This window comes from Gallinula chloropus (genome assembly GCF_964237585.1).
Source record: "Gallinula chloropus genome assembly, chromosome: 16".
Taxonomy (NCBI): Eukaryota; Metazoa; Chordata; class Aves; order Gruiformes; family Rallidae; genus Gallinula; species Gallinula chloropus.
The window spans coordinates 5,481,739-5,499,835 of record NC_140101.1 but is presented as its reverse complement, the minus strand read 5'-3'; the positions used below and the strand labels follow the sequence as shown (position 1 = coordinate 5,499,835).

Here is an 18,097-nt window from a genome sequence, read left to right as displayed (position 1 = left end):
GACCAGGCTACGAGCTCACAGACCACAACTTTCTCATCTGCCTTTGAACAAGGTTGCCTGTCTAATTATGTATGTGAAGTATGTCTGCCTGTGAACACCAGTATTTTGCAGCTGAATTTTGATTTAAAAATTCCTCCCAGCCTTCCAAGCAGTTTTCGCTGCCTACCCAGTTGAAGTAAGCTTGATTCCTGGACTGATTGCATTTCAGCAGCAGGGAGGGAGTACAGGCATCTCTGCAAGATTCACTCTGCTGTTTTTCTCTGTGCAGAAGAGCAGCTGAACTCCAGGCAATGCCTGAGTGTAGAGTAAAAGAGGTCGGAGCCCACTTAGAGATGGGAATTTCTTTCTCTGTAATTTAAACACCCACTACTTAGGGTCTCTGTATGACCAATTTATTATTCTTTTTTCAGTTGTTCTTCTCTAATTCATACAATCTGCTGTTGCAATTCCAGTAAAGATAGATCAATAAGAAAAGCCAGCCTGTTGAACTGCAGTTTTCCAGGAGGGATACATAACGCCACCGGTTCAACCCAGAAACAGGAACAACTCGCCTCTGTGCGTATTTCCAGTGGGTGTGCTGAGATTATGGCTCATCAAAATAACGGAATGATGGGCAACTATGTATAATTCTCTTTTAAGAAGGTTGGAATGCCAAGAGCTGGGTCAGAAAGCCAGAGCCCGAACTGGAGTGGCTCCGGCTCCTGTCCCTCGCCTCTCGCTGCCTTGCAGCACCACCTACAGAGATGCTGCCCGAACCACAGCCAGGGCCGGGGCTGGGGAAAACCCCGGTCATCGGCCAAACAAATCCTGGCTCAGTGATTAACACGCTGGAAACTGAGGGGTTGACAGCCCTGAAGCCTGAAAATCCTACGCTATGGGATAAAGGCAAGAATATGGTCTATTTTTTCTGAAAGCCCCTCAATTTCCATCACAAAAGCACCTCCAGCAATGGCTGAGCTAACCCAGACACTTTGCTGATGGGTTTTTTTCTGGTCTTTAGAAACTTTCCCGCAGAAGAACTTTTCTGGCAGCCAAGTGTCCCAGCTGCAAAATGATGGTGGGATTTTCCAGGGCAAAATGCTCTTAATGGCCCATTAATCCTACCTTTGGCACAAGGTAGGATTGTTCAGGCTTCAAAAGACCGCAATATTTCACCTCCTCTGTGTATCTACTCAATTACACAAGATAAAATGTCATGGGGATTGACCTTCAGCTGGTCACTGAAGCATAAGGTCTGCTTGCCCTTGGCTTAGCCTGGGCAGCTAACCAGTGGTGATACAGGGTCTGGATGGAGAGACAGGGGTTTGCCAGCACAGTTGAAAAGCTGGCTTTGAAATATGGCTCTGATTATCTTCCCATTAGAAAAAAAAAAAGAAAGAAAGAAAAAAGAAAGAAAAAAGAAAGAAAAAAGCTTAGCTATTCACCTCAAAATAGAATGTTCTTCTGAAATACAGAGTATTTTTGTCTTCCTCCAGAAGCCTGATTCAAATGCCACAGTTGTAACTGGAAAGTTCCCCCCACTTTGAATCAGGCCCTGGCTGTGGGAGGTGGTGGGTGCAGGAATGTGCGGGTGCCAGCGGTGCTGCTGTCTCATGGCTCATAAAGAGCAGCAGAAAAGAACAGGCACTCAGAAAGCAGAAAAAAAGGGAAAAGGAAGACACAGGCTCCAAACCTATGGCAGTGAGCTTTAACATCAAGAAGCAACAGCCCAAAATATTAATGGTATATGGTTAGAAAGATTTATTTCAGGATATGTGCTGTCTTAGGCGGGGAAAATATGATCCTTTTTATGAATGGATCGAGTGCTACCTTATAATGTGTTTATCTGCCCGTGTCACGCCTATAGGAAAGATATACTGGGGCTTCATTCCTCTGAGAGTTAATAATTTTCATCTAATTTCCAGCCTACATCTATTTGTTGCCAGATAGAGTAGATCTACTGGCTTTTCTCTTTTTAAAAAATTAGTTACCTTACAAAGTCAGGTAGTTACCTTATATAGCCTAGCACTATCCACCATCAGTAAAAGCAGGTTGTATTTCAGCCTGTTTGTATTTGCCCTCATCTGGTGTTACTCTTTCCTGCTAAATTTATCCAAACATCTCATGTTTTATCTGGATCAGACTTCAATCATTTTTCCTCTTTTCAAATGCTGGGACAGTTTTTCCTGCTCTCAGATGGTGTTGTGTTGCTCCTGCAGTCACGCTGCTACCTGGCAAGATCTCATCTTGATAGGCCAGTGCTGTTAGATGTCTGGGTCAGAAATTGCAAGGGACCTGTAACGCTCATCTAGCCCAAATTATCATCACATTATGATCTATGTTACTTGGATAGTTTCTGTCTCCATGCGTTCATTTCCCCTGTGTGCAATTCCACTACAGATCATGCATTCGTTGGTACCCTGCCTCTCCCCCTTTCATCACCCCTACCTCTCCTCTCCTTCGTCTCCTGGTATGTATGCCTGAATAACGTTTTGCTATTTGTTTTAATTTCCTTTGCAAGGTCTAGCTCGGCTTTACTTCTGGCACATTTCCCCTTATGCCTACACTTCCTAACTTCTAAGATGTAGTTTTCTTTGATTAATCCTTTTTTCCATTCCTTCTGCTCCCTTTGCTTATTCCTAATACCCACTTTGAAGTGGTTATTCACCAACTGAGGTCTGGACCCCTTCCTTCCAGAGTTTTATCCCTCTGTTTACAAGTCCCAAATACTTTTTATACCCTCTGCTTAAATTCCAAGCCTGCCCAACATTCAAACTTTTGTTTAAGCTGTCAAAAGTCAGGAAGTAAAAGACATCAATTGCTGGCATATACTGACTTCCAGCACATTAGACTTCCCATTGAGTTCATGTTCATCATCTCAGCATGTCAGATATTCCAACCAGTTTTCTCTGTGCACACATCCAGAACTAAAAGATCATGGGGAGAACCACTGATGGCAGAAGAAATTCCTCTCGACCTCCAGCCACGGCAGCAGTGCCAAGGGAAGGCTGAGAGTCCATTAGCTAAAACTGTTCTTGGAGAATAAAAAATTGTTACAGTAGATTAAAAATTAGCATGAAGAAATGAAGTACATACATATATTTTTAAAGCCTCTGTCAGGCAGCCAAAATGAAAACAGATTTCACCAGACCACGAAAAATGAACCACGTGCATTAGTCCTTGTATGACTGGAGCTTATTTCCTTGCTAAATTCCAAGTTTCGTGTCTCTCCTGCTGAGGCAGAAGGGCTGGTCAAGAAAACTCCCCAAACATCTTACAATAGCAAAGGAATACTCTTTTTTTATTATTATTATTTCTCACTGTAGAAGTTTGCCCAGGCAGTTAGATAAAACAGGGTAACATTTCCAGAAAATGTGGTTGTGATTATAGTCACTGTTCTTACCATATGTGTAAATAGCAGTTGTTTGGGGCAGGGGTCTCTTTTGTTTTTTTTTTTATGAGATTTTAAGCCGGGGACTCTCCTGACAGCCAGGATGCAGCAGCTGCCCTGGCCATGGCTGCAGCTCTTGCAGGGGACATGTCAGACGTCCCTTGGGGTGCTGGTGCGAGGTGCAGACCTGGCATGGGATGCACGGGAAGGAGCCCAGATCCCATGTCACATCAGCCCATGCAAGGGAGAGCCAGGCTGGCCTGTTGGAGCAGCAGGGGGGGGGGAAATCGTTTCTGTCCACATTATTAAAAAGTGTCTTTCAGAAAGTCAAACCCTGTCATTTGGAACGGCTTGTTTGCTCTTAGGGAATACCCTGGGTGTTGAATGGCTGACACCAGCAAAAAGTGTTGTGCCAGTCTGGGTTTTTTTTTTTTCAGAAAACAGAATATTGACTGAAAGCAAATTGGGGGGGAAGGTGGGGAGATCCAGGAGAAAAAACAATAAAAGAGAATCCATCAAACCAAAATGGTCCTACTGCAGTATTCTGCTTTGAACCAAACTTGTGTCTTTTGAGGATGTTTCGCAGCAGTGGGAAGGGGCTGGTTAGCTGAAGAAGCCATGGGAATGTCAGGGCTTCTTGTACAAAGCCGAGCTTCCCTGCCAGCCCGGGAAGGCTGGGACAGGTGGGCTGCAGGGAGGCTGCCACTGCCCATGGGCACACACCTGGCTCCCATTACGGGCAGCCAATATATGGCACAGACGTTCCCCATACCCTCTCTCGAGGCAGGAGAGGCGGCAGACTGGGCTCTAGCAGCCTTGGGGCGGTGGAACTCACGGCCATTCGGCTTAAATGTCGGGGTTTGCAGCCCCCCCCCGGCCCTGGGAGGGCCGGAACGTTGGTGCCGCGGCTGGCGGGCGCTGCCGGAGCGGGGTGGCGGGCGGGGCGGAAGGCGCTGAGCGATGCACAACGCGGAAGTGAGCCGGGCTGTCGCTGGGGCCGCGGTCGGATCCGGGGGGGATGGAGGGGGCCGGCGGCCGGGGGGGCCCGGCGTTGGTGGCCTCCGCCCGGGCCCTGTGAGCGGCCGGCGGGCGGCCGCCCACTCTGCCCGCGGGCCCCGGGCTGAGCTAGGGCCGAGGGCCCTGCAGCGAGGCGCCGAGCGGCCCCGGGCCGGGGGGCCCCGGGGCGGTAGGCCATGGCCACCCGGCGTCTAACGGACGCGTTCTTGTTGTTGCGGAACAACGCGGTGCAGAGCCGGCAGCTGCTGGCCGAGCAAGTGAGTAGTTTCGGCTCCTCCAGCCCTCTGAGTTCACGTAGCATGGCTGCTGCGGTGAGTCTCCTCCCTTCATCCTACTGTACCTCGCTCGCCTAGGGCTGCCCGGCAGCCGTGCTGTGCCCCGCGCCTCTGCCCGGCCCCCCAGCCTTCCCCGAGCCGCCCCGGCTCTCCCCGGCTCCCCTTCTCCGAGCCCCCTTCCTCAAATCCCCTCCATCCTCTGTTCTACCCTCTCTGCCCCTCCCTCGACACCTTGTTGATCCCTTTTTTCTTGCTGCTTCACGTACAGTGAATAGAAGAGACCTGTCTCTGTGCTGATCCTGCCTGTATTCACCTTGTGAATAATAAACCCAGTTACTGTTTGATAACTTCACGTTAGCATTGGCGTGAAGTTCTCTGTCCCTGGGGGTTTTTATGCTTCCCCCAGACAAAAATACCCAGATTGTTTCATAGTGCAGAACTCTTCTATTCACCTAAGTGTGGGCACTGTTAAATACCTAGTGTAGACTATTCCTGTTGCTTGAATTTTTCCATTATTTGTTCTGATGTCCATTGCTTCCCTCTTTTTTTCCCCTCAAATCCAAATAATACTCAGTCATCCATGAGAGAGGGGAGTCAGTAGATTCTAGTACGAGTCGTCCTTACAGAAACTTCAGGAAGCCATTTGTTCAGTGGCAGTCTGTGGCTCTTTCTGAGTTTTATGTTAGACCCCAACGGGCTGTGTGGCAGCTCAGCTCAGCCCATGTCTTTATGCTTTCTGTTCAAGCTCGTCATTTACAGGCCCCAGTAAATACCTGCTGTCAGTCTCTGTTTGAAATTGCTTTGCATTAACGCATTTTCTTTAGGAAAAGCAGTACTTCATGCTGCAAGCTTTATTTTACACATTTTATATGTAAATATGTATTTTCCTACTTTATATGAGTTGCTGTTGAGTGGTCTCTGTTCATTGTTAACTCTTATGCCTGTGTCTAACAAGCTGTGTTTTAAATTGCATTTGCAGAACAGGAAATGTCAATGATAATGTGTGTTACTCCTGTTTAATTTGGCACTGCATTTAGTTCTTGTTAACGTGGGGGGTGGGGTGTCAATATCAATGTCATTTCTTTGAGATCATTGGATTTTGTAAAATATCACATAGAAAAGTTAATGATAATTCAAACTCACAGGCTGCAGACTGAGACTATGCTTTTACTGAACAGTGCCATAAAGTGTTTATTTAAAGTCTTTGTTAACATTAATTGAAGCTGTTTTCTAGGGTGCTTATTCAAATGCAATCAGAGCTGACAGGGGTTGGAAGTTGTTGCTTATGCAGAGTAGATGAAGTTAGTCAAAGCCAGTCTTAGTTCTGGTGGACAGTTGAGAGTTCCCTAGTTCCTTACTGCAAGCAAGAAGGGCAGAGATGGCAGTGGGAGCTACTGCAAGGTGCCCCCTCACTTCCAGAGCTGGAGGTGATCAGTTTACTTTGGGTGGTATCCCCACAGCAGGGCTGCTGCATGTCAGCAGGGCAGCATTGCAAACTGTAGTCCATAGGATTTTGGCTTACCTTAGGTCACACTCTGGGCTTCTGAAGAAACCCTTTCCTGTGGAGTGTGCTCTCTTAGAAGTCGCTCTTTGCCCTGGAAGATGCAATCTCATGCAGACACTCAATCCCTCCTTAAGCTCAGATAAGCAAAGCAGCACTCTTAGCAGTATAGCCCTATTTCAAAAGCTTGGTATAGGATAAAAGAGATCATTAGTTGAAGCTTGCTGCTTTGCTAAACCACAGGTATTTTGTCCTTGTTTTAGATCTGATAGGCCAGCTTTATTAATCTTTCAGTGAAATATCCTATTGCTCACATATACCCTCTACAGCACAAGGGCTGACAAATAGAGAAGGTGCAGATACACTGCAGATACATCTGAAAAAAATCCAAAAGGCTAGTATGTAGGATAAATGTTACCTGAAACTAGAGTGTAATTGAAATGTGCACATAAGTGAGTGTATACTATGCTTGCTTTAGCTTTCTGTCTTTTACTGTCTGTTTTAATCTGTGATAACTGGGGTGCTTGTCACAGAGTGTCTTACCAAAGCTCCAATGTGCATTTTCTAATTGGAATCAAACCTTCAGACTCACTGGTGGATGCTGAATACTGCAGTCAAACTACCCTTGCTGTCACATTTCCATATATTCTATTGCAGTTTCTCTACCTGAAACTTTAGCAACTAGAAACTTCACTCTGCAGTTACTCTGGAAAGCAAATCAAGCTCTTAATTTGATCTCTTTACTTTTTTCCTGTTTACCAAGCAACTGAAATATTTTTCATAGAAGTTTGTGCATCGAGCAAAATGCTGACTTAAAAAGTACACTAACATGATGTATTTATTGAATAGCTGTGTTTTAAAAGACAGTTTGTTTTGTTCTTGGTAAACCATCATGCTTTAAACAACAAATCAGTATTTTCCCAACTGACCATACCCTGTATCTGTCCTATGTCTTTTTTCCCTTTTATCTTTTGCTGTCTCTAACTGGATGGGGCTGATGGGATCCACAAATCACTTCAGGAGCTGGATGAGGTATTGTTTTTCACATTTTATTCTACCATGGTGCATCAAGCCTACATCTTTGAGCTATTCCTTTATTCTGCTAATTTAAAAATTTAATTATATAGGATGAGGTGCCTCCATGTCCAGTGGAAGGACAAGGCTGCACAGAGAAAACAAGCATTTTGTGATATGATGTTACACTACTAATAGATACCTGTATAAACTAGTCTGACTTAATGTCTACATATGGGACACAGTGACATTACACAATTAAGCTATGAACTCTTTTAATGCTGTGCATAAATTGTATAAACTCAATGGGTCTGGAAATAAGATCAGGGATAAAAAACTGGATTTCAGGAAAGAATTGCCCAGGAAGGAAGAGGGATTGTTTTTTAAAAGGTGAGAGGGTGGGGAAGCACAAAGCTTTCCAGGCTCAATAAAGGGAAATTAGAAATCTGGGAGAAACTAGGATGTGAGGGGTTTGTATTAAACTTCCCTGAGAGGAAACTGAAGTTTGGGTTTAGGTACTTATCACTGGTGTTGCCAGTGCTTATTCCTTCATGGTTGTCTTATTTTATGTTTTCTTGAGGTTGAAGTTACTCAACCTGCATCCAAAAGTATTGTCAGAATTTTGTTTGTCAAGTAGATTTCACAGGCATATTGTGATCTAAAAATACTTTTAGTTGCATTTTTTCTAAAACTTTTTAATATTTCAACACTACCATTAGATTCTATTCCCAAAAATAGCCTCCAAGAAGAGTATCATGCTTGTCTGCAGCTATTACTCTGCTGCTGTACATCAGTGTGCATCAGTCTCCAGTAATATAAACACCTGGGTTTTTGCACCTGAGTTATTAAAACCACGACTATTAATTATAAAGGGCTTATTCTACTTTCCTCTCTCCAGCCCTTCTGTGGATCTATGGACTCTCTGGAATTTTCTGGAGAATTACTCCACCAGTTCTCCTGCAAGTTTCTTTGTTTCAGACCATACAGCTGCAGCAGCAAACATGTATCATTGTGATGTAGGGGAAGTGTGGGTTGGCTATTTTTGTTTAGCACCCTTTTAACTTCTGTTAAATTAGTAACTTAACAAGTTTAGTTGCATGTCAGTTTGCAAGAGTGCTTCTCCACTGCCAGGCAGGTCAGTATCTGGCTAAATGCAACATTGTTTGAGGATAATCACAGGATACTGGAGATTTTACCACGTGAGACTCCCAGACTTGCCTGGCCCAACATAAACCACACAACACCATTGATAAGGGATCCCTTGGCTGTGAATCACCTAATACAAAAGGTACCAACATGAGAATTAGTAGAGTTCTTACAGCAATGCCCTATTTTCTCCTTGGGAATCTGCTAAGAATTTATTCTAAGAGTAACTTTCATCTTTCAGATCCTGTAGGAAGTGGGAGCATGTAGGTCATTGGCATGTAGGGACAAACCAGGAGGTATGAAGCCTGATCATGCCCACATCATGTGCAAACACATTTCTGAGGTTAATTTTTATGGGAAGGCAAACATGCCCTCTTTCCTTAATGCAGAAGGATTTAGATGTAACTTGAGTAACATTAACCTGCTGTCTTATCTCCTGCAGCTTGCTGATGATCGAATGGCACTGGTGTCGGGAATAAGTCTGGATCCCGAAGCAGCAATTGGAGTAACAAAACGTTTGCCTCCGAAATGGGTTGATGGAGCAGATGAAGTAAGTGGTGTGACAAACCCAACAGAGTTTTAACTTCTCCTGCAGGTATTTATTAGTGCTGTCAGTTACATTCTTAATGCTGTGAGTTTTATGACAGAAGTAGGATTAGAAGAAAGATTAAAATAAATGTGTGTTCCAGACTGACTCCCTTGTTGAGAGGAAAGTATCAGGTGAGCTGTGGCTTTGTCTCCTGAAGTATATGTTGGAAGTGAAATAAAGGCACATAATGTAGGTCCAGATATTCCAGATGTCTTGCAATGATTTTTGTCTAGCATTTGTCTGAACCTTTTCCTCAGAAACATTACTCATTCCCTTTCTTCGTTGTTTGGTTTTCTGGTATAGATTCAGTATGATATCACCAGGGTTAAACAGAAGATGAAAGAATTAGCCAGTCTTCATGACAAACATCTGAACAGGCCAACACTGGATGACAGCAGTGAAGAAGAACGGGCAATAGAAATAACAACCCAAGAGATCACACAGGTACAGACTGCTTCCAATTCCAAACCTGTGGTCTGACATAGCTGTAATGCATTATGATGAGGCAGTGGTTTCCTTTGAGTAAAGCATTTCTTTTGTAATCTGTACTAGAGTGAGCCAGCAGCCCTGGGCTCTGTGCTTGGTACTGTACTCTTTGTCTCAGTGAACTTCTTGAGCCACTTAAACTCCCTTTACCTAAGCATTTGCTTTTCTTTATGGAATAGGATTGAGAGACTTCATGAAATCATATTTACAGATATCTTGGAGAAAAGCAGATATATATTCTAAGGCTTCCAGTCTTCCAGTTATAATGAAGCAAATGTCTTTGGTCAGAAGTAGTGGTGTCTCTCTGCAACACTGTTAGCATGAAGCTTTTCATTCCTCTGTGTTTCCATACCTTTTTGAACATTTTATTGGGCACTAAGAAATTAATTTTAAAAATGTAAAAATTACTTCAGTTTGTAACTTTTGCAATGTGATTTCAGTATGTGTGGCTGTATTTACTAATGGAATTGTTTTCTCAGTTATTTCACAGATGTCAGAGAGCAGTCCAGGTCTTGCAGAGCAGGTCACGTAGTTGTACAGAACAAGAAGCACGTGTTCTCAGGAATGTAGTGTCTTCCTTAGCACAGTCCCTTCAGGACCTATCCACCAACTTTAGGCATGCACAGTCTGACTATCTCAAACGTAAGCATAAGAGATACAGTAATACATGGGCACCTTCTGTGGAAAACACTAATTAAGGTGTGCTGCTTTTCTTGGTTGGGAAAACTGAAGCACGGAAAGGTTAAGTGATGCATGCAGGAACACTGGGAGAGTATTAGCATGGAGGTTAGAATTTGGGAGTGTGTTTCACAGCCCATGTTCAAACTGGTTTACTCTTTCATATTGCTAAAGGTGAAACTTCATGGTTAAATGTATCGATGGGGCCAGTGTGTTTCACCCATCCATGTTTTTAATATGTCATTGCTTCTCAAGTTGTGGTCTGCAAAGCTACCCCTGTTACACTGGTGAAGCAGCCATAGGTCTTCAGACATGATACCTGCTTTTGATTAGCAGTCCATGATAAAATTCTGCATCCGTGAAGTTTGAAAGTGGAATATCCTCTATTTAGAACTCTAAAAGTGTGTGCAATTCTTGAAACCCACAAAAAATAGATCTTCAAATCTAATACTGATATAATATTTCTCTGTCATGCTATAAATGCAACAGGTGGAACTTAGGGATTACAATGCAGAGGGGTGTTCCTAAGAGAATTTGTTAGAAAACAGCCTAGAGTGATTGCACTTTAAGGCTCTTAACTTCCCTAATTTTTTTGTTTTTTAACTTCATGGATCATAAGGACTTAAAATCACTGATTTAATCAGTCTTGCAAGGCTTGTTCAATTTGCTATGCTTTGTTAAATACTAAGCCTGTGGGACAGTTAAAACATACATACTATTTGTCAATTAGTAGCCAGTTTTTCTTTCTAGTGCTTTTCTGTCTGGTGCTTCAGGCCTTAGTTTTACTCTGATTTTAGCATTTATAAATGTTATGCTCAAACACACTTGGCTTTTTATAGGTATGAAGAATAGAGAAGAAAGATCCAAACACTTCTTTGACACTTCAGTCCCACTGATGGATGATGGGGAGGATGATACACTTTATGACAGAGTAAGCTGCTATTGGACAAATTCAAATCAAACATTATTGACCTTTAATTTTAGTCTCAAAATATCAAAATAGGGGCCATAAGCACCAGCCCACGTGGAAATTCTATTTTTGTAGATTTGTGATGCATTTACCTTTCTTAGTATTAGATTTTTCTCTGCTAAAACTATGAGTAGCTGTCCAAGTCATCTTAGTGGCCCTGAAACAGCTTTTAAAATACTGTCAGGTTTTTTCTTAGGAATTTCCCTAGTAGGCAACTAAAGGAGTGTTGTGTTACAAAATCCTATGATATTTATAAATATTTCTAGAGTTCTCATGCTATTAGTGTTAGTTTAACATCTAAATCTTTTGTTTCAACAGGGTTTTACAGATGACCAGCTAGCACTGGTGGAGCAGAACACATTAATGGTGGAAGAGCGGGAACGAGAAATCCGCCAGATTGTACAGTCGATCTCCGATCTCAATGAAATATTTAGGGACCTGGGAGCAATGATAGTAGAACAGGTACATAGACATGGCAGTGTTAGTAAGAAACAGGAGATTCCACATAGTGCTAAGGCTTCCAGACTCTTCCTGTTCTCACATCCTGTTTTCATGTGCTTCTTGCTTTTCCAAGTTTACCTCTTCAGGCTGAGGTTTCCTTTGCTTGAAATCTGCCAGAGGAGGAGTTAATGAAAAGTAAATAAATAAAATTCAACTGGTTATGGGTGTTAGACTAAAAAATCCCATATAATGCCAAAGTTCCATTTGTTATTTCATCCAGTGATTCAGTTTAGGCTAAATGTGTCAGGCCAAAAGCACCTGAACTGGATGTCAGATGATTAAGGGATGTGACATGAGGTGGTGACAGAAGTGCCAGTTAGGCACTGAGCAAGGAGATCCTCTGAAGTCCCAACTAGTTCTTCTGTAAAAGTTCATAATTTACATAGTTCATTAGCTGTTTGCTGTGAGTGTTGTTAAATTACTCTGCTCCTTATAATAATAATTGCTTTATGTAGGTTTTTAATTAGGCTCAGTATTATTTGGTGCTCATTCTCTCCATTTTATTTAGGGAACAGTTCTAGATAGAATTGACTACAATGTTGAACAGTCATGTATGAAAACTGAAGAGGGTCTAAAACAACTACACAAGGTAAGATGACAGAATACATAAGCTGCTTTCCATATCTAATAATCTTTTATCATTTAATAGCCATTAAGTTGGTCATTTTTCAATGGGGCAGAGTCCCTTTTAGAAATGATCCCTGTACAGCATAAAATGTCCAACTGTGCTGTAGTAGGACCTTTCTGTGTCATTGCTGTTCATGTCCTCAATGCCTAGTTTTAATTTCTTAAATAACTTTCTGGACATCCAAGTAATGTGCTCTGATCTTTCTACTGCTGACCTGGTGGGACCTATCTGCAATTCCTTCTCTGTTTGGAGAGCCCAGCATTTGTGAAATACGGCCGGTTACTGGGTACCTCACTGTAGAATTCAGTCAGTTGATATATCCTAGTTAGAAAACATTCTCTCGATAGTTTGAGCAGCAAGAATAATATTTAATGTTTTTTCTTACCATCTCACACTTGTTAGAAGTTAGTTTCAGCCTTATGCTTTTAATGTGAAGCTTTACTATGAACATCTGAAGTTTGAATTGGCAGCAGAACACAGAGCTTTGTGATTGTTTTGCTGGCTATTTTGTTTTGGTTTGATTTTAAGTTAAGTTTTGACTTGTCAGCTCAGTTCAGTGTTTTCATTGCTGGAAACAAAGTAGGATGAGAGATTTATGTAAAAGTCTAAGTAAAACATTATATTTTGGAAACATGGACAGCTTATTACTACAGACTCAACTTCATATTAATGAAGACTTCTATAAAGACCTCAAAAAATGTGCCATTTGAGGGAAAACAAAATAAGTTACAGGTTTATTTTTGTTACAGATAAAAGTAAATTGGGGATCACTAAACTAACACATTGACCATTGGTGAACAAGGTTTAAGCAACTGCAAGCAATTTGCACAAACTGAACAGGAAATAAGTGAATCAGTTGGAATCAGTGCTGTTTCTAGTCTAGTGGTAGGTAGTGAATTGTCAGCACCTGTTTGAATTGCTGACTAGAGTCTGAATTTTGATGCAATATATCTTTTCACTATATTCAGGAATTTTTTCACCTGCTATGGAAGACACACACAGAGGTCTGAATAGCAATAACAAAGGCAGACACCCTGCTGCTTCTAGTACTGTTAGCAACTTTATTCTGATTTAATATCCATAATGCCATTTTTCTTTTCTGTTTTAACTGGCATAATTATTACAAACTACTGAGACAGCAGTTTCACAGGAACTGCAGAAGTCTGGTGATACAAATCACTAGTTACCAACTCATGCTTCACATGAGAATTGGAATCAGTCATGATATTTTGTCAGGCTTTGATACTTAAAGCCTAATTAAGTAAGTAATCACAGTGGTTGCAAGTTACATCGTTTCAAGTCAAAAACTCCTTTTTAGCAAATCTGATTAATATCTTTTTCCCTTTAAATTTTGAAGGTTTATTAACTTAAAAACAATTAAATGCAAGTTTTGTTTTGTTTAGCTTCTATTAACAGAATTTATTTGGCTTTTGGAGGGTTTTTTCCATGTTGCCTCCTCTTCATTCCCCTGGGAAAAAGAGGAAAGGGATGAGAAAACATGGTTAGAAGAAAGAAGGAATGAAGCAGAAAACTGAGAACCAAATCAAAAAGAAAGCTTTCAGTTCTAATTGAAATTTAAATGAAAATGCACAGCTGAATCAGGTACAAGAAAATTGCCTAATTGATTAAAAAATGAGGTTTTGTTGTGAATTTGAATGTCCTTCAAGTACAACACAGGAACTTTTAATATCAGCAAAACAAGTTAAAACACCTTAGTGACTTTTCCTGTTCAGACTTTCCCATACCCAGTTGCCTGATCCTTGTCTCCACGGTCTTCAGAGCTAAGTGTTCTTTCAAATGAAGCATCACTCTTCTGTGTGGCTCAGGTGTCCTGTGGAGCCACATGGCCCTCTCAAGGCTGCTGAAAAGATGTCACTGTGAGATTGTTTCACCAACACAAGGAGGCATTCCTCCTTCTAATGGGTCGGTCATTCCACATGGATAAATATGACTTTGCTGTATGCTTACCTTCCCCAAAGCCTGTGGTGCAGACCAGAGTTGTATTGTGGGACCTGCTTGCAGTATACATTGTATGAAATGTCAAGCTACCAAATAACAACTCTGGAATCCATACACTAAACAAGAGCCTGTACTTTGCAGCTTTGCAGAAATCTGGATATTAACTCTTTCTTTTCTGTTCCTGTAGGCAGAGCAATATCAAAAGAAGAATCGGAAGATGCTTGTTATTTTAATTTTGTTTGTTATAGTAATTGTCCTTATTGTTGTTCTTATTGGTGTAAAGTCACACTAGGTTTCACTTCATTTTCTTATTTTTGGAGTTTATGTGAACTCTTTTCCCCAATGTGAATGGATGGACCTGCACTCCAGAAAGCTGCCTTTGAATGTATAAGCCCTCGTGGTGCAAAGTCTGTGCAATGTTTCTGTAGAATTCTTCAAAGTACAAGTTTGGTGATCTGTGAGGTGTTTGTAAGGATTATATGGAAAAGGTCAGGAGACTTGATGCTCCCACACAAACAATTTGGCATTCTGTGTAGAGGTGTTTGGACACACAATACTTACAAAACCCACAGTAATTGCAAAAATTTTTACCCGTGAGTACAGTAATTAGTGTGTTACTGTGAACAGAAATGTGTTGTCTTCTGTATTATGTCACAGTTGTTACAGGCTTCAAATTTTAAACCATGTTACCAAGGCAAAAATTGAACTAGATGTAAAATATGTTGAGGCACAAAAATGTTTGACTTCATCTCCTTTCTTCCAGACTGAAAACCTCCAAAGAGCTGGATGGACAGCTAAAAAAAGAAAGCTCTTAGCAATCAGAATGTAATCCAACCCCTGTGATCTTAATTGAGGCATTGCACCATTACTAAGAATCAGAGTAGTACTTGATCTTGTAAATAACAAGATTTAATCACTGGCATAATTTAAGACAGTTAATTAAAAATTTTTCTGAGCTTGAGTAATCATGGGAAGGTTTTCCCTCACCAGGATGATCATACATATTTTTTTTCATGTACGATTTCTTTAAAGTACAGACATTACATAAAAGCAGTGGTGAAATTAAACCTAAAAACTAGAGATTCTCCTTCTGGCATTCTACTCCATCTGGCCTACTGTGTGGGTCTCAGATGTTTCAGGCTTTAGTTGTATAAGCTGTTTGTTTTGCAGGGCATTGTCCATGTGTGTTATGTTTTTTGTATAAGTGACTTCACTACAGTATCCATTAGGTTATGTACATTTCCCTGACAGAAGATTATTTCTTTCAAATGCCTGAGTGGATGAGGAGGTGTTTATGGTCTTTTACTGACCATGAGATATGTCATGTGAGTGACATGTTACTAGGTTTTTGGTAGAGAATTTAGGGGTTTTCCACTATTTTTTTTTAGTGGAAAACTTTGCTGTAGGCCATAAAAGAGCAATTAGGGCAACATCTAAGTAATACAATACTCATGATTTAATTCAGGCCTGAAGTGGAGTGCAATTGTAGAGGCCTTGCCTTAATATTTTTAATATGACTTTTCTGTATGGATTTTTTTTTCCCCAAAGGGACTGTAACTTAATTCCTTCATTTTCTGACTGATGCCATGCTCCCCACAAACTTGCAGAGATGTTCTGCTCAGCCCCTGAATACTGTTTTTATGATACTATGACATTACTGTCATATGTTGCCTGCCCTGGGTTTATCTTTACTATGTACTAAGGAGGATGCAAGATGTGGCTTTAAACTGACTTGGTCCAGGAACAGACCTGAAAGCAAGGACTACAGAGATGGGAAAGCCATGGCTTTTCCTGTGGTGTACTGTGGAAAGCTTTGTACCATTCTTGTTACCTCTAGGCAAAAAAGGGGATGCTGAACTTCCAAAACTGTCAGTTCAAACCCTTGATTAAATTCTTAAAGTAAATTGGTAAAAGAAAGAATGATGCTTGTAGATGGGTGTGCAGCTCCCCTGTTCTGGTAATGGATCTTTTCGATGATCGTGAGTAAAACTACTGTCTCCCTGGTGTGCTGTCTACATCAGTTGGTGTGAAGCAGCATATTGCTATAATTTAATATACTGTATTTGCAACTTTCTCTCTAACATGAGATTGTGTTATTTATTTCTGTCTTGACTGGTGCTTTTGACATTTTATCATGGCTAATGAATTTGAAAGAAGTAATAAAACACTTCCAACCTAATTTGTTAATACTCATTTTTAAATATAAACTGAAACACACTTGTGTGATATTCATGTGTCTCTATATATTCTTCATAATCAAATGAACATGGCAGTGACCTTCAATATTTGAAAAAAATTGTACCTTTCTGTAGCACAATGTAACTTGCATTGTCAAGAGTTATTTCCCATGAGTTATGCCCATGGTATCTCCACTCCATTGAGGTCACTGGATGCATATTTTCTATCCAGGTTCTGTAAAAGGAAATGCACTCTTAATATGCATTGCATAAGAGGTTAAACTCAGATGTCAACTGTCCTGTGTAACTTGAAGTGGCATTTATTACAGCAGATTATCCAGGAAAGAAAAGAAAACCCACAACAAAACATCTAGCCTCCTACATCATTTCAGGTGTCTAGCTTGTTAAAATTCAGTCTCAGTGACCAGCAGCTCAATCAAACCCTCTGCTGTGTGTGGTAAGGCTGTTTCTATCTGGTGCCTTCCTAGATAAAAATTCATGAAAATGGGGACTCCTTTATGATTTTGCATATTAATAAGAGCATGCAGGATTTTCAGAGGCCTAATTCCATAACTTCTTGTAGAGGGTCAGTAACTGGAGTGGACATGGAAAATTGGTCCATGGTGCAGCTTCCACTGCTGCTCACGTGAACAGAAATGTTTGCAGCTACCACTAGTGGTAAATACTTTGGAAGTTTCTATACTGTAGATAGAGTTGACTTCCTCAGTCTAATACCTTGACTAGGACCCTCTGCTGTCCTTAACTTTAATGAGGTAAAGCTCAAGGGTTGGAGTATTTCCTACTGCTTTGCCTTTTGGATCATGGGGACCTGGGGACAGCACTTCAGTCATACTCCTGCAGCAGCAGAATTGGCACCCACTGACTCGGAGCTTACTGCCTGGTTCAATCTTTGCAAAGGCTTAATCCTGAAATTACTGCTGTGCCTTATTGTCTTTAACATCTCCCATGGTGACTGCAGGTATTGGAATAGCACTGAGCCCCAACAGAGTTTTACGATCCGTGGCTCAGCAGAGACTCCTCAAAGGTGAAGCTTGTTCATGGGGTTAATCTGCCCTGTCTGTGGGGATGCACGATGGACCTCTGCAACAGATCTTGCTGCATCTTTTATTCAGGCTGGCTTTTAATGGATCAGGCACTAAAGTTTCCATTATGTGCCTCAGAGACTGAGTGACCTTACTGTACGGAAGTCTTTTCTGGAATTCAGCCTAATGCCTTCTTTTGAGGTGTCTCCTCAGCATTCACTTTTCCAGAAATGCACTCCCTTTCTGATGTTCAGATTTACCCAGCTTTCATAGCTGCAGATTAACAAGTATCAATTCCCTACTGACTGAACATTAATACCAGGTGCTTAGCAAATACTAAATCCTATTTAAGACATTTACATTTGCTATTAAATTTCCTGTTAAAGCTGGTGTTTAGAAACTGTTTTCTTCTAGTAGGTCTCCATACTGTACTTTGGAGCTGATTTTGGCTTTTCCCTGTTTCTGAAATAGTAGTTAGATGTCTGTTTTATCCAACAACTTCATGAAGACAAGGGGAAATCACCTTTTTTTTTCTTTTTTTCTTTCCGTTTTTATCCCTACGTAACCTCACACTTTCAAATCGAAGCATTTCCATCCTAAAACGGCATCATGAAGTGCCCAGGGGCTCTGAGCTCGATCTCTCTCTCTCTGGCTGCACGCTGAGGTACCCTGGCAGCACCAACACCTTTCCCTCCCTGGAAACACACGGCGCGACCTGATGCCAGGAGCGGGACCTCGCCCCT

At 41.4% G+C, this 18,097-nt stretch overlaps 1 protein-coding gene across 4 annotated transcripts; it reads left to right on the top strand.

Moving 5' to 3' along the window:
* Positions 1-4,563: 4,563 nt before the first annotated feature.
* STX16 (syntaxin 16) lies at positions 4,564-16,308 on the top strand (the record flags this gene model as incomplete). Of its 4 annotated transcripts, none has more annotated exons than XM_084271369.1 (9): positions 4,564-4,644; positions 7,184-7,195; positions 8,766-8,873; positions 9,216-9,356; positions 9,878-10,040; positions 10,916-11,007; positions 11,365-11,508; positions 12,056-12,136; positions 14,322-16,308. In XM_084271369.1, the coding sequence occupies 9 exons, from the start codon at positions 4,564-4,566 to the stop codon at positions 14,424-14,426; spliced, it is 927 nt and encodes a 308-aa protein (XP_084127495.1). In that variant the 3' UTR covers positions 14,427-16,308. The 4 variants fall into 4 exon arrangements, with proteins under 4 accessions (XP_084127495.1, XP_084127493.1, XP_084127494.1 ...); XM_084271367.1 differs by having other exon boundaries at positions 4,564-4,698; XM_084271368.1 differs by lacking the exon at positions 7,184-7,195.
* Positions 16,309-18,097: the final 1,789 nt, after the last annotated feature.